The sequence below is a fragment of the Rhincodon typus genome, chromosome 22 (genome assembly GCF_021869965.1).
Source record: "Rhincodon typus isolate 14 chromosome 22, sRhiTyp1.1, whole genome shotgun sequence".
Classification (NCBI taxonomy): domain Eukaryota; kingdom Metazoa; phylum Chordata; class Chondrichthyes; order Orectolobiformes; family Rhincodontidae; genus Rhincodon; species Rhincodon typus.
Genome location: NC_063353.1, coordinates 46563685 through 46581022, shown reverse-complemented (window position 1 = coordinate 46581022; position 17338 = coordinate 46563685). Strand labels below are relative to the sequence as shown.

The 17338-nt window shown below is 39.2% G+C and overlaps 1 protein-coding gene across 2 annotated transcripts in view; it reads right to left on the bottom strand.

The window, feature by feature from the left end:
- Positions 1–697: 697 nt before the first annotated feature.
- Positions 698–17338, bottom strand: part of prpf18 (PRP18 pre-mRNA processing factor 18 homolog (yeast)) — a 289626-nt gene continuing 272985 nt past the window's right edge. For both annotated transcript variants that reach the window (XM_048610415.1, XM_048610416.1), the window contains 6 exons: positions 13977–14123; positions 11813–11881; positions 5839–5979; positions 4861–4932; positions 2805–2960; positions 698–1728 (listed from right to left, as the gene is read on the bottom strand). In XM_048610415.1, the coding sequence (XP_048466372.1) occupies positions 1648–1728; positions 2805–2960; positions 4861–4932; positions 5839–5979; positions 11813–11881; positions 13977–14123 (666 nt within the window). In that variant the 3' untranslated portion in view covers positions 698–1647. The remainder of the gene's footprint in view (positions 1729–2804; positions 2961–4860; positions 4933–5838; positions 5980–11812; positions 11882–13976; positions 14124–17338) is intronic.

Genomic DNA, 17338 nt, shown 5'->3' with positions numbered 1-17338 from the left:
AAGGACATGAGGGGCAACCTTTTTTGTTTAAAAGACATAGGGAGCGGTTTGTGTGTGGAATGAACTGCCAGAGGAAGTGATGGATGCACGTACGGTTACAACATCTAAAAGACATTTGGATAAGTACAGGAATAGGAAGGTTTGGAGGGTTACGGGCCAAATGCAGGTAAGTGGGATTGGTTTAGTTTGGTGTCCACTAGTTGGACCAAACAATCTGTTTTCAAGCTGTGTGACTGACTCCAATTAAAATTTTACCTATACACAACATTCAGTGAGTCAAAAGTTCTTGGCACAAAATATGCTTGGTTTATTAATTTTGGCTGTAGTTTCATTGCAAAACAGATGCTTGTTCAGTATATCCAACAATCCAAGACAGTAGAAAAGGTAGTTAGCCATTTGCTGCTACTCTGTCACATTTTGCAGCAGATTCTAGACTGGCACTTCCGGGTCTTGTGCAAACTGTGTAGAACGTTTTTTTTAAAGAGAGGTGGTGTACCCTGGATGTTCCAACACACACAATAGCATACCCACCGTTAACTTTGTTATTAAACAAGATTCTGAATAAATGCCAGGCACATCCTCCAAAACTAAAAATGGACAGAGGGAAGAGAAATATATGAAAACAGTTGCTCAAGTGTTAAATTATGACAGGCCTGTTGACTACTCCACTATGCCTGAAAGTGATGTAAAACCCATGAAAATTTAAAAGGAGCATTTATTGCAAGCTTAACCATTTCAGGTATATACAGTACTCATGAGATATCAAAAATAGATATCCAAGAGAAAGTCCTTATTTACAGCATCAGGTTTCAGTTGTTAAGTTACAACCAAGATGAGACAGCATGAACACAGAAGCATTTACACAGTATTTTTACAAAACGAAAACAATTTAAACTCTGCAGCCTAAAGTGATGGAAGGAACAAAAGCATGACATGATAACACACAGCAAGATGATTTGGTATAACAGCAGCTTGAAGAATGTCCAAAATACCAATTCACATTTAGGATGGGCAGTCTGCCTCAAATGCATTTGGATGTAACATGGAGCAGTTCACAATTAGTGATGCACAACAAATGTAGGTCAATAGTGTCTTCAACTGCTAAAGAAAATGCAATTATTTGTTGATCTCACGAAAATGACAAGTACCTGGGCAAAACATACAATGTAATTCTCATGAATTAATGGCCAGTAAGAATGGCTGAAATTACATTGAGTTCAGAACTCAGGTTACAATAATTTACAGATGATTCAGACAAAACCACCAAAGCAATGACAGAAAATATTCAATAAGCCTACATTTTATTTAAAAGTATTGTGTGAATACAATCTTGAATTCAAAGTATTTTCCCAAAGACTGAGCATATTTCTATTCACAAGACTTAATTATCAAAAAATGGGTTTGAATTACCAGAAGGGTAATTAAAAACAATTGGATGCAGATGCTTATAAGTTACTTAATACTAAGCAAACACAACTGTGGGGTCATGCAGCTTTAATGCTTGTGCTTTTCTGAAGAACATTTCATTGATGTTCGAAATACTTGCACAGTCCCCACAAATTCTTCTTTGAAGCTCCCGATAGGCCTGACTCTTAACCGTTCAATCCAGTAATAATATAGAAAATGTTCCATTCAAAAGCTAGCTAGTTAAAGAGCATTGTACTCCACACACTTTGATGGATCTGTTGGAAAATGCTTTTGGCAGATGGTCATCAACCTTTTCAAGCCCTAGAAGAACAGCAATGAGGAAAAGTAAGTTGAGGCGATGGTTTTTGGCGAATGAATGCAATCCGAAGGGCTAAGCATTTTCTTGAATCAAAACAGTTTAATTCTCAAACAGGAATTTGGAGAGGTTTTACAATTTTAAAGCCAACACGTACATCTTCATTAGGTAATTCACATTCCAATGTATAATGCCCAATGTACTAACCGTACTTAACAGTAAATGTTTTTGAATAGTATCGGGGAGATTCAATGCTCAAATACAGGTTCAGTTTTAGGTACCAGCCAAACGTTCATTTCAAACATGAAAACCAGAAACTGGTGCCCCCTCAACAATCTGCAAAAAGGTCTTTCAATAGACTCATTGTACCTGTAATTGCTAAGCAATTGTTTTTAACAATGTGTTTCTACTTTGCACAAGCTGTTTATAATTAAACTGAATACCTCAGAATTAAGCTAAATGTTCTATGTTGCTTCCCACTTAATTTCATCATAGCTTGTCAAATGCTATGTGAAATATTAGATTTGTTTCTTATCATTGTTTTCATAGTTTCTCTGTTTCTTTAAAGATTAGCTGATCTCTGACGCTGTTGCTCACAAGGTTAAGCCCAAGGAGTGCAGTTAATGAGTTAACCAGGCATGTTTCTCCAAGGTCACTGCTGAATGCTCTCCATAGCTAAATCAGGATAATTGTGGCTGCCTATAAACGGCTGAGGCTAATCAGAAAGTAACTGAACCAATTGTAAATTTCTAGCTAGGGTCAAGAAACCACAATCATGAAATAACTGCCCCTTTCTTTTGAAAAAGTGTGTTTTACATCTATAATACCGTACAATATTTTGGAGTGTCATTAGAGGCAACACATATTAGATTGCTGATCTCTTGTACCAGTGCAAGTCAGTGAATATACAAGAGCTGATTTTCCTTTGCTGGTGTCAGCCAGATTTGTGCACCCAGGGGATGTTGCACCTTCCCTAAGACCACTTACACAAGAACAAATGTGGGAAGAAGAATAAGTTAAAAAAAGTATAATAAAAGCCTAAAGATTAAAGTACCTTTCATTTAGGATTAAAAAGACAAACCTGGATGTATTTCCGCTGTGTTTCATCATTCAATACATGTGCCACGTGTTTGGAAAAGATTTTTTCACGACCTGTACGGGCATGGATACCAACCATGGTAACTCCAATAGGCCATGGAGCATTGCCAATGGCCATCTGAAGGTAAGCATCATTTGCCTGCGAAGACGACAAATGCTTCATAAAAAATCTATACTTACTGATAACACAAAAATGGTCCAGTTAACTGTTCATTAACTTCATCAACTAAATTGAACAAAAGCTCTCAGGTCGGTTAAATGGCCAAGCGATGCAAAGTGCTATTGCTTGAACTCTGATTCAACAGTAACAATTAGTTCTGAGCATCTTATGTGTTGAAGACACAGACTTCCAGATCATAACACTGCCTGGAACAGCTTTTTCCATAAAATTAAACTTGATAGCTGGTATATTATCAATATTTCTGAATTGATAAAACTATGTTCAGCTGCATGCTGGTATCTTCTGTAATTTCCCTTACTAAACTTCATAGAATATAACGTAAGGATCCTGTAGAAAGACAATAGCTCAACATCACAAAGGCTGCAGAGAATAGATACTGTTAAATCTATTAGACTTGATGGCTTTGAAACTTCTCTGTAGCTTCCCAAATAACAAGCTCCAGTATGTCATACTGCATGAGTACCGGCTATGTTGAATACATCTCACTGAAGGGGACAAGCAAGGTTGATCTTTTATAGAGATTTGTCCTCGACTACCAGCTTATCCTGTCATGATGATCATGGCTTTCCCCAGTGTGGGTGATATGAGGAGTGACACAAAGGAGCTCAGATATTAAAGTCACAGAGACTTTTGTTCTTTCCAGAGTAGTGGTGGGCTGACAATATTACAGCCCATCTTCCTGATGCACTTACTAAGTTGAACGATTGTGTTGTATGACTCTAGTATCCAAGGATGCAATGTATCAGATCGAGGGACTTGTCGGCCTTTAGTCCAATTAATCTCCCTTGTACTTATTTCTCGTGATAGTTACTGCGTATCTACTCACCACCTTTTGCCCCTTAATTTACTGAGTCCCACACTCTACATTCCCTTCACTATCAAAGGACCATCCCTGTTTTTAATGCTCTGTAACTCACATCAGGGTCCTTCTTTTTCTTTGTCAAACTCTCAATATTCCTTGACATCCAGGATTGTCTGGACTTGCCCTTCATTCTTAAGGAACACAATGGCGCTGAACTCGCTAAACTTCTTTTAAAATACTCCCACTTTCCAAATGTAGACTTACATATGAGTAGCTACTCCCAGTATGTGTTTGCCTGAACCGGTCTAATGATATTGAATTCGGCCTTCCCCCAGTTAGACTCCTTAACTTCTGCACTATCTTTATCCATTTCCATGAGGAATTTGAAACTTAGACTGATGGTCACTAACCCCAAAATGCTCTCCTATTGAAACTTGACCTTCTTCATTTCTTCAGATTGGGTGTAGCACGGCTCCACCTCTAGTAGGAATATCTACGTACTGGCTGCACATTTTAATAATTCCACTCCCTCTAATCCTTTGACACTAAGGCTGTTAATATTAGTTAATATTAGCAAAGTTGAAATCCCCTACTACAATAATCCTATTCCCCTCACACCCTTCTGTGACTTGCCTACACATCTGCTCCTCCATCTCCCTCTGACTATTGGAGGCCTGCAGTAAAATCCCAGCAAAGTGATCACTGCGTTTTTCTTTATTTCCAAGCTCTATCCAGATAGCCTCTTACTAAAGGAAGTAGATATAGAGATAGTGGATTCACTGGTAGTAATCCTCCAAGAATCTTTAGATTCTGGAACAGTCCTGAAGGATTGGAAAGCTGCTCATTTAAACCCTTATTCAAAAAGAGAGACCAAAACAGGTAACTATAGGCTGGTTAGCTTAACATGCAAGCACCAGAAAGTTGTTAAGCCATACATCATACTTCTTTCACCACCACATGTTCAAAACCTTGGAATTCCCACATCAACAGCATTGTGGTTGTTCCTACATGCTAAGGACTGCAGTATGAAGATGTGCGTTTAGTAACAGTATTTACCTTAACGTATTCCCTTTGTAACATGAATTTGATGATATCGGTTATGGATTCTTTGATGTCCTGGGACAGGGTCTGGGAGAAAGTAGAATAAATACTCATTTAAACTTGTATTTAGACAAACTATAATAAACTAATGCAGCATTTATTCAAGTCTTATACTACCAATCAAACTGTGACAATCAAATAGTTCATGAAAAATGACACAACAGTAATTGCAGATAAAAAGTATTTTACAGATTTCATAGTCAAACTCTGTTATGGCCACAGGCTTTAAGTTAAAAACATTCAAATCTTGACAGTTGGGGGTATTTACGAAGAAATGAATTAGGAGCAAAAGTAGGCCATTTGGCCACTTCAGCGTGCTCTGCCATTCAGTAAGATCACAACTGATTTGTTTGTGTCACAAATTTCATGTTCCCATCTCTCCCCGATAACTCGTGATTCCCCTACCTAATTAAAATCTAACTACTTCCACTTTCAAAATATTCAACAATCCCACCTCCAGCACCTGCTCAGGCAGAGTTCCAAACTTACCTGACCCTCAGACAGAAAAAAAATTCCTCATATCTGTCCTAAAAGGGTAATCCTAATTTTAAACTAGTGTCCCTGAGCTCTGGACTCACTCAAGAGTAAACATCCTTCCCACATCCACCTTGTCAAGACCTTTCAGGATCTTATACACTTTGGTCCAGACACCTTTTGCACTTCTGAACTCCAGTGGAAAAAAGTCCAGCCTGTCCAATCTTATTTCATTATACAACAATGGTCATTCCAGGTAGCAATCTAGTAAATCTCCTTTGAACTGCCTCCATGGAATTTAAAAGATTAATTTCCTGCTGGAAAGCTGAACTAGTTCATTCCAAACAATTTCAGTACAAGTCTTTCCTTTCCTGTGCACCAATCAGAGGATACCTAGCTGGCAGAAAACTCAAGTTAAAAAAAAAGCAGAAGTGACTCTAGCAATTTCAAAATTTTTACCTTCTTCCGAAGTTTCCTGAAGAGAGGTTTCAAGTAAGATTCAGTCTGCTTGTGGGTGGCTCCAGCAAGTTTACCCTGAACACTGCACTTTAAATAATCCTCCCTGGCATTCAGGTCTTTTGCCCAAACATCAAGAAGAAACTACAGAATACAAATCATAAAAATATATTAGAGAACCCTATGAAGAAAACACAAATTAGGTTATTAATGCAAGGTTAGGCCACTCAACCCCTTGAATGTGCTCCACCATTAAGATCATGGCTGTTCTAATTACTCCTTATTTCCACCTGCATTCAATAACCTTTCATTCCTTTTCTTTTCAAGAACCTATCTACCTGTGTTTTAAAGACATTCAAAGGCTCTGCTTCTGTGCTTTTTGAGGAAGAGACTTCCAAAGACACATGACCTTCTGATAAGGAAAAAAAATTCAGAATTGTTCTGAAGGGTCACAGGAGTTGAAACATTAACTATGGTTTCTCTCCACATATGCTGTCAGACCTGCTGAATTTCTTTAGCAATTTCAGTTTTTGTTTGTTTCAGGTCTTCAGCATCTGCAGTTCTGTTTTATATTATAGAAGAAAAGACTACTTTTTTGTCAAGTATTAGGAAACACAGACAAATAGCAGGTCAGGGGAAGTGCAATAGCATCAGATTTCACAAGTCAGGCTCTATTCTTAAAAGATCAGGAGATCAAAATACTGTCTTTCTGGATTGAGGATTGTTTCTACTTCATGGCACACACTGACATAGGCAGAACAAATTTTCTTGGATGCTGCAAAAAGCTTTTAGAGGTTTGTTTAAAAATCTTTGTTTTACCTCTGAATAGAGACTCAAAACAATCCAAATGCATTTCAGAGATTTTCATTAGTAAATGACAAAAGATTATGAATGTACAATCTTCAATTCTGTTTTCATTTTATGATTGTATTCCATAAAGCCTACAAGACACAGTTACACATGTATACTGTTTCTTCACATTGACATGACTTATACACCAAATTGTTTTCCTTTACTGGAAATTAGTATCTAGGCTAGCTCACTGAGCCCACTTAATCTTTGTTTTAACAGAACATGGATTGGCAAAGTTACATTTTAATCCTGATCCCATACAATTTACCAATATTCTTTAATACAAAGTGTGCTTTCAGATACGTTGAGTCAAAAAAATCATATTGCGTTATAATTGAACTGCTGGCAAGTGATCCTGTACAGGATCAGAAAGACACAAGGGAAGTGTGCTAAAGGGAGAGTCAGGCCTTTTTGTGGGGAGTGGGGTGGGGAGACTGAGTTGATCTGTCGGTCAAGTCAGTCCAAAGGAGAAGCAAGGGCCGAGACAGGGGACAGAGTGGGCTAGTCAAGATGAAGGAGTAGTAGTGAGGGCAGTGGTGGGCATTGGGAGCCATGAGATCCTTGCAGTCCAACTAATTTGGGTTTTTTTGATCCAGGTTATATCAAATTTCCACTATATTTCTTCATAATGCTTTCAGACAGCTGATGTTTGTTTTAAAATTATTACTACTTGTTGGAATTGGCTTGTTTATACGTAAATTGTTCAACTTTACTTGCTACTCTGTTGACTGGACCTTTAGAGGAGATGGAACAGCTGACAAGTACTGGAGACAGTCATAATGAGATTTTTTATTTTTCTTCCCCATGACAGTAATGTAGAGATATTTAGCAACGTAGTCATTTTTGCAATGAGTTATTATTTAAGACAAAGCAAATGTGCAGAGTGATAGAAAAATACAAGCTACTCCTACAACAGAGTCGTTGGAGACTGCTTCCCGTGCGCAAGTTGGTTAATGCATTTCCTACATTTCAAAAAAGACTCCACTTCAAAACACTTTATGGGCTGTAAAGTATTTTGAGAAGCTGGTGGCCATGAGTGATAAATAAGGTATTTGGCATGATTGAATCAGAGATAGTAGGAACTGCAGATGCTGGAGAATCCGAGACAACGAGGTGCAGAGCTGGATGAACACAGCAGGCCAAGCAGCATCATAGGAGCAGAAAGGCTGACGTTTCGGGCCTAGACCCTTCATCAGAAAAATCGCCTTCATTGCTCAGAGCGTTGAGTTCAGCAGTAGGGACATAATGTTGAGGTTGTATAGGAGGTTGGTGAGGCCACTGAAGCAGAAGAGTGCACTCTTCTGGTCACCCTGCTTTAGGAAAGATATTATTAAATTGGAGAGGTGCAGAAAAGATTTGCAAGGACATAACTGGAACTGGAGCATTTGAGTTAAAAGGAGAGGCTGGATAGGCTGGGACTTTCTTCAGTACAGCATAGGAGGTTGAGGGGTGACCTTACTGAGGTTTATAAAATCATGAGGGGCATAGATAAGGTGAATAACAAAGGTCTTTTCCTTAGGGCAGGGGAGTTCAAAACTAAACAGCATAATTTTAAGGTGAGAGGAGAAAAATTTAAAAAGCACCCGAGGGGCAACTTTTTCCACACAGAGGATGGTTCTTTTGTGGAATGAACTGTCACAATAAGTGGTGGATGCAGGTAGAGTTACAACATTTAAAATATATTTGGACAGGTACACGAATGGGAAAGGTTTAGAGGATATGGGCCAAACGCAGGCAAGTGGGACTAGTTTAGTTGGGAAACTTGGTCAGATAGATCGAAGGATCTGTTTCCGTGCTGCATGACTGACTCTAAATGCAAACTTTCCCCCTCATAATGGTCAGGGAATTCATTAACTCATTTAAAATAGCTTTAAAGTAAATAGTGGGGAGGTCCAGGTTCAAGTATCAACTGCTCCAGAGGTGTGTCATAATATTTCTGAACATGTTATGTTATATAAATTACTTGGATCTGAACATTGGAGGTATGGTTATTAAGTTAGCAGAAGACACCAAAAGTGGTGGTGTAGTGGACAGTGAACAAGGTTATCTCAGAGTACAATGGGTCCTTGATCATATGGGCCGATGGACCGAGAAGTAGCAGATGGAGTTTAATTTAGACAAATGTGATATACTGCATTTTGGAAAGCCAAATCAGGGCAGGACTTATACAGTTAATGGTAAAGTTCTGGAGAGTGTTGCTGAACAAAGAGACCTTGGAGTGCTGGTTCATAGTTCCATGAAAATAAAGTCACTGGCAGACAGAATAGTGAAGGCAGCGTTTGGTATGCTTGCCTTTATTGGTCAGTGCATTGAGTATAGGAGTTGGGAGGTCATGTTGCAGTTGTACAGGACATTGAGTAGACCACTTTTGGAGTATTGCGTTCAATTTGAGTCTCCCTGCTATAGGAACATTATTGTGAAATTTGAAGAGTTCAGAAAAGATTTACAAGGAGTTGCCAGGGTTCGAGGGTTTGAGCTGTATGGAGAGGCTGAATAGGCTGGGGCTATTTTCCTTGCAACATCAGAGGCTGAGGGGTGACCTTATAGAAGTTTATAAAATCATGAGGGGCATGGATAGGGCGAAATGCCAAGCTCTTTTCCTCGGGGTGGGGGAATCCAGAACTAAAGGGAATTGGTTTAAGTTGAGACAGGAAAGATTTAAAAGGGACGTAAGGGACAACTTGTTTCAGGCAGAGAGTGGTGTGTATGGATTGAGCTGCCAGAGGAAATGGTGGAGGCTGGTACAATTAAAACATTTAAAAAGCATCTGGATGGGTATATGAATAGGTAGGATTTAGAGGGATAAGGACCAAATACTGGCAAATGGGACTGGATTAATTTAGGATATTTGGTCAACATGGACAAATTGGACCAAAGGGTCTGTTTCCATGCTGTACAGCTCTATGACTCTAAGTTGATTAGAAATGTCTAAAACTATTAAAAAGGAACTGAATGAAATGTACCTGCTGAGAGCTTATCCCAGGGTAATGGGTTGTTTAAAGAACTAATGACTGAATCCCTAATGGGGACAAGTCAGATGGAAAATCCTCCAAATTCCAGTGAATGCGACAAAAACAAAAAGAAATAAGTTGGCTCTCCTGGTACAGCTATCAGGTTTAATAGGGGCAGGCCTTAGCCAGAGGCATGGCGATAAGATGGAGGCTGCCAGTTTCCAAAGTTGGAGGTTTTGCAGAAAAGATGGCGCCACCAAAATCAAGTAATTCAGCTGGTTAGGTCCAGGAGGCATTCTCTGTTTGGCAAAGGGATACTGATTCATATTCATTTCAACTCTAGAGTCAGCCGAGATTGATCAGCAAAATCAAGCAAGCTTCCTCATAGGGACTACTGCAGAGTATTTCTAACTTTTCTGTAAGGTTCTGTACTTGGATAATGTGAAATCTGATGAGAATTGTTATTCTATATGTCCACCTGCTGTCTGTAAAATAAAGCAGCTTAAAGATTTGCATTTAGCCTCATCCCACTAAAGCTTTTGCCCATCTGTTTTTGAAAAGACTGGAAAAGTCCTTGTGAAAGCACGAGTGAAATAGAATATTAAAGTACCAACCACCAATGGGTACTACATTTACACTCCTAGATTATATTGTTGAGCAATACGCACTGCAGTCACATTCATGAACACATGCTGCTTAGACTGCTCATAGTTAGTGCCAACTTTGTAAAACAGGAAAGGTTTATATAAGGTAGATCTGAAACATATAAGCAGCTGAAAAATTCATCCAGATATTAAAAACAGTTAATGCAGATTACTGTGTTGTCTGGAGATGTTAATGATTACTTGGGATTGCCAGCACAGTGAAGGGGGGAGATCATTGGATCAAAAAGTCTAACTATTCTGTATGAGCTTTTGTTCAAAAAGCCTAACAGGCAATCTCAGTGACAATTAGTCCTATTAAGACTGACAGCTGCATCAAATCATGAAATATACCCTTACGACATATAGCTGGCTAGCTCAGTTGGGAGAGCACGAGCTTCTTAATTTCATGGTCACGGGTTCAAGCTCCACATTGGGTGCCTTTATAATGGAACCATGCTTTCCAAGGGGAAGCCCCGGTCTTCATTCCTCCATGAGTGTCACTGCTTAAACAGGGTCTCTCTCTAGGAGAGGACCCTCTTGTGGCACAGTGGTATTGTCCCTACGCACCGGTGTGTAATAACAGCTCTGAACAAGTTGATTAGAAAAACAGGCTGACAACATCGTTGGCCCTCGTGTGGTGTGGCAGTAGTGTCCCTACCTCTGGACCAGGAGACTTGGGTTCAAGCCCACCTCTTCCAAAGCTGTGTAATATTACCTTGGAGCAGGTTGATTGGAAAAATACACTGGTATTATCAACAGAGGACTTTATAAACCGAGGAGTAATGCAGATAGTAAATGATATATTAATCATCTGTTAAAGTTAACCGTTTTCTCTCCTGGTCGCAATACACAAAGCCTGACCATGGCTATCAAGTACATGTTTACACTAGGACAGATGAACAGCTGATAATGTACCACCTCAGGCAAGTGTTTGGCTTTAAGATTTCAGGTTTCCAAGGAAGATTACAGTGTGGTCAGTGGTTTTATTTTGGGGGAAGCATGCACACTGGAAATTTCACATTGTAAGCTACCTAAAATTCTTCAGAATCAATACATTGGGGTTCTTGATGGGCAAGAACAATTTTTAATAAATTCATGTTCATCAAGGAAAGGAACTTTATTGCCCAAGAAAACACCATATTCCACTTCAAATGTTGACTGATAGCATCAAGCAGTCTACTTCAGGTACAGAATGCTAGATACAGATTAAATCTCCTCTAATTTGTCCTCAGTATGTGCCTCTAAAGAACGACTTCAACTCAATACATTGGAAGTGGCTGTTTTCCAACCCAGCTTTTGTGTGGTCTCCCCTGGTGGGACTGTCAATTTTGAGCCAATTATTGCTGAATTATGAGCAGTCTTGTGCGTTAGGCTCACTTCTATTAGGAATGAAATTATAGCCACCAGAACAAGCATAGTTTCATCATGTCAGACATGGTTGGTTCACTCTCTGGACCAACTCATTAAATAGACATAATTCACTGTCAGAAATAAGTGCTCTAAAAATATTGTTAGCATTTGTTGTCTTACCCTTAGGACTTTGGTTATGGTATCCATGTCTTTACAGTCATCACCCTGGCCCAAAGACTCACCCAAGGCCTGTAACAAAACAGATGAACTATCAGTTGAAATTTGTGGAAGCATTGTGAATTAACCAATTAACAGCAGTTAATATGAAGAAACAACTTATTTGTAGCTGTTGTGACATTATAAAAAGTACATTGCTTTATTAAAAAAAATTGGCTAATGCCTTTTAGTTTGGTAGTCATGTGACATTATACAGCTGTTGCAAGAGGGAAAATTAAAAAGACTGCAATTCACATTGAGTATGTTAGTGCAGATATGCTGTACAAATGAACACTTTTGCAAATGCTGGCTCTGGACCTAGATTGAGCAGCATTATGCAAGAGTCTCTCAGGCTGCCAATGATAGGTTTATCTTCTACTGAATTTGAAGATTCAGTTTCTTGGTCAGAGTTTATTTGCTGTCTCACTAGCACATTGGCCAGCTGATATCTTCCAAAGAAGACAACCTACCACCTCAGGAAATGAAGACGTGCAGCCTTCAGTACTCATGGGTTATTTGCCACAAGCAGTGTAGAATCAAAAGTGGGAAAAGTTTGATTTGCTGGTTGCTCAGCAGGTTTATGGCACTGAAAGAAGCAATGCTTTCTCAGACCAATATTACCAAGTCTCCCTCTGCTGTGATATCCCTGACATAGCACTTCAGACCCTCCAACTATCTCAGTCAGTATGTTCACATCACTTTTTGCAGCATATCCTCTCGCATATGTCGTCACCCTTCATTTGCAATCATTTGTCCTAATGCTATTTCTTTCAATGTCTATCATGATATACTGTAAAATATATTATTGGTACAGAAATCTAGAAGGAAAGAAAACACTAGAAAACTATAGGTCAGTCAGGTTCTGAAAAAGATTCAATATTTATATCAGAATATGAAGCATTTCATTCAAATCCTTCTCTGTAAGATGTGATCGAGTCGCTATAAATTTCTTGAACTCAGACTTTCAGTATTTCTGGTTGTCTTTCATTCTGTTTTATACTTTCAACATGTTTGCGCTCTTTTGAAATCAGCATTTTTAAAGCTCCTTCAGTCATCTTCAGGTAGTTTCTTTCATTCTTTTCAACAGCTTTAGAAACTTACATGATACTGTGTGTATCTTTCCCAAATGCAGGTTTGTCAGAGACTTTTCATATTATTGAATATAAATGATAATTTCAAACTACTAAAGCATGAGATCACCCAACAATAAGTTCTTACCTGCTTTGAATCAAAACATTGGCGAGAAATTTTGTTTCAGAAAAGGCAACTTAACTTCCAAAACACAGTTACCAGTTAATAGTTCAAAAACAAGCAAGATTATTAAATAGCAGTTACCTCCAAAAAAACATAAAGAATGAGCTGGAAATGTTAGATTGCGCAAAATGCAGAACTTGATGGCAACTATCAATGAGAATTGGAAGAATTCAGAAATAATCATCATTATTCAAGGTGATATGCTATGTACAATGACCAGGTCCAAATGGTGTTATTACTATTACTCAAGATGTGTAGAAGGCTAACTGAGATTATGCATTTTTGAAGAAATAAGGGAACATAGCAACAGGATGGGCCAATCAGCTTCTCGAGTCTGTACCACAATTCAATGAGACCCAGGCAAATCTGTGGCCTAACTCCATATACCTGCCTTTGGTCATATCCCTTAATATCTTTGCTTAACAAACATTTATCTATCTCAGATTTAAAATTAACTGATCCAGCATCCACTGCCATTTATGGAAGAGTTCCAAAAACCACCAGTTTGTGTGTAGAAATGTTTACCAACAGGATTAAAGTTAAAACAACTACCTAGCTAGACCTGAAAGTCAATAAGAATCTATCAGAACCATCAGATGTTGTTTCTGTAGCATCAATCAATTTTGAACAATGGAAGTGAGGGATGGAAGAAAACTTCCAGAAGGTTGCTCAGGCATCAGTAAAATATAACACCAATTTTCATACAATCAAGACTACACTCCATGACGCAGATGTGAAGAATAAAAGGCAAGATCTCTGGAAATAATTAAGACCTCAGTATCCTAAAGCTGAATGAAGTAGAACATTTTAAAGCTTTGGTTCATCCAACCTCTGAATTACCTTAAGGAACGAGTTCACAAAGCTTGATTCTTACCTCCAGCTCCTCAATTGTTGTATTTTCTTCATGAACTTTCAGGTCATTCTGTCCTTCCTCTTCACCATGTTCCTGACCAGCGACAATTTCATTTAAGTACTGCTGGTCTATCTTATCCATAGCAGCTTTCAAGTCATTTCTCAAACCCTATAGGAGGTCAGACAAAACAAAAACACCTGAGTTTTTATGAATGATGGAATGACTAATTGGAATTATTACATACTGGTTGGCTCACTTGTTGTTTGGAAAGTTTTCCATATTTTCACTCTTGTATGTTAACCCTTCATCATGCAGAATAGCAATCACGAAATTGCCTTACATGAGCAGAATTTCAGTTTTTTAAAGTAATTTATAGCAGTTGTAGCTATGTCTTTGTATTTTCTGGTTCCTTGTTTTAGTTTTATATTCTGAAAGCTTCCAAAGTTACTTTATCTTGGAGTGATGCAAGGCTACGGATATGAGATTGGTCATGATCCTATTGGTTGGCAAATCAGGCTCAAGGGGCCAAATGGTCTACACCTGTTCCTATTTCTTGTCATTTTATTATATATTCTCAGAATCTGGCTTGAAATATGAGATTAAAATGTCAATACTAATAAAAGGAAACATAATATTACTTATTACAATCCCAGCTGATAGAAATACATGGCCATTCAGATCCCAGGAGTACAACCTGCCTTGACCCTAAGCTTTATTTTCGCATTTTGGTTACTGTGATGGTCAGTCACTGAACCTATTCACAAGTGGCTACTAATGTACTTCACAAGTAAATTTACAAAATGAAATGAAAGAAACCAAGACCTTTATACAATATGTTATAACAATTAGGAAAGATCTTATCAAAAACAGCAAAAAGATTCGAAAAACGTGTGGCTGTAAGAGCTGCTCCTTTTTGAGGTATTTTCAGTGGTGGAGCTGATTTCCTTGAATTCTAGGAGCAGTAATTACTGTTATATAAGCTGTTGCAATGTTTTGGAACTTTGGGAAAAACGATCAAACAGCTGCACTTTAAAAAAGATGGAAGGGAGACAAAGGCAGCGACCACATGGTGGGAAGTGAATCAACGAAGAAAGAAACGTACACTGCTGTCTGTCCCAGCAGTGAACCTTCACACTTAACCGCCTCTGCTGTTTGATTTCAAGACATCAGAGTTTGTCTAAGAAAAATAAATAGCAAAATTCACAGCTGACCTTGGAGAAACCTGTGTGGGGAGATCACAGCAAGGGAGCAGCTAAGTGGCTAGTTTTTTGTAAATCTACATTAGTGATTAAATGGGGTTCTTTTTGATTGTATGTTTTAATTGAAATCTGTCTGTTGATTAAACTTTAAAATATAAAACAGACAATAAGTTAGCCTGGAGCAGTGTTTTTAGAACAGTAAGACTGTGCTATTTTCTGCATCAGTAGATTGTTAAGGTGCAAAGATGGCCTTTAATAGAGTGATACACTTTTCCTGTTGGATCACATGGATCGGTTAGAGCAGCACTTAAGGCAATGAGGAATTTACAGGAGCCAGGGGGTGTGATGGATGGCAGTTGCAGGGAGGGAGATAACTGAAAACACGATCGGGTAGATGGGTGACCTCCAGGAAAGGTAGGAGAGGTAGGCAGGTAATGCAGGAGTCTCCTGTGATGATCCTAATCTCAAACAAGAATGCTGCTTTGGAAAATGTAAGGGGTGATGGACTCACAGGGGGATGTAGCACTGATAGCCAGGTTTCTGGTACCAGGACTGGCTCTAATGCAACAAGGGGTAGGCCAGGTTCTAAGCGATCGATTGTGGCAGGGGACTCTCTAGTTGGAGGCACAGACAGACGTTTCTGCAGGTGAAAGTGAGAAATCAGAATGGTATGTTGCCTCCCTGGTGCCAGCATCAAGGATATCTTGGAAAGGGTGCAGAACATTCTCAAGGGGGAAGAGGGACCAGCAGGAGGTTGTAGTACATGTTGGAACTAACAACACAGGAAGAGATAAGGACAAGATTCTGAGGAGAGAATATAGGAAGTTAGGCAGGAATTTAAAAAGCAAGTCCTCAAGGGCAGTAATATCTGGAATACTCCCAGCGCCACAAGCTAGTGAGGTTAGGAATAGGAGGATACTACACATGAATACATGGCCAAGGAGCTGGGGCAGGGGAGAAGGATTCACATTTTTGGATCACTGGAGTCTCTTCTGGGGTAGAAGTGACCTGTATAAGGGGGACGGATTGCACCTGAATTTGAAGGGGACTAATATACTAGTGGGGAGATTTGCTAGTGCTGCTTGGGAGGATTTAAACTAGTAAGCGGGGGGTGAGACCCAGGGAGATAGTGGGGAAAGACAGCAGTCTGAAACTGATACAGTTGGGAAAGGGAGCAAGTCAAACAGTCAGAACAAAGCAAAGAACGAGGTAGGACTGTTAAATTGAACTGCATTTATTTCAACGCAAGAGGGCTAACAGGTAAGGCAGATGAAATCAGGGTACGATTGGAGACATAGGACTGGGATATCATAGCAATTACAGAGATGTGACTCAGGAATGAACAGGATTGGCAGCTTAATGTTCCAGGGTATTGATGCTTTAGGAAGGATAGAAAGGGGAGCAAAAGAGAAGGGGGAGTGGCGTTTTGATTAAGGATAACATTACTGCTATACTTAGGGAGGATATTCCTGGGAATACATCTAGGGAAGTTATTTGGGTGGAACAGTGAAATAAAAATGGGACGATCACCTTATTGGATTCTGAAGCGGGGTTATACCCGAAACATTGACTGCTCCTTTTCTCCAAATGCTGCTGGCTTGCTGTGTTCTTCCAGCCTCTAAGGTTCAAAACTTGACCTACTCTTGGGAAATACGGCAGGGCAGGTGACTGAGGTGTCAGTGGGGCAGCACTTTGGGGCCAGTGACCATAATTCTAGCAGTTTTAAAATAGTGATGGAAAAGATTAGACCACAACTAAAAGTTAAAGTTCTAAATTGGAGAAAGGCCAATTTTGATGGCATTAGGCAAGAACCTGCTTAAGTTGATTGAAGGCAGATGTTTGCAGGTAAAGGGACAGCTGGAAAATGGGAAGCCTTCAAAAATGAGATAACAAGAGTCAGGGACAGTATGTTCTTATTAGGGTGAAGGGCAAGGCTGGTAGGCAGAGGGAATGCTGGATGACGATGAAATTGACATTCTGGTCAAGATAAAGAAGGAAGTATGTGTCAGGTATAGATGGCAGAGAATGAGTGAATCCCTAGAAGACTGTAAGGGCAGTAGGAGTATACTCAAGAGGAGAATCAGGAGGGCAAATGGGGGACATGAGATAGCTTTGGCAAATAGGGTTAAGGAGAATCCAAAGGGATTCTACAAATACGTTAAGGACAAAAGAGTAACTAGGGAG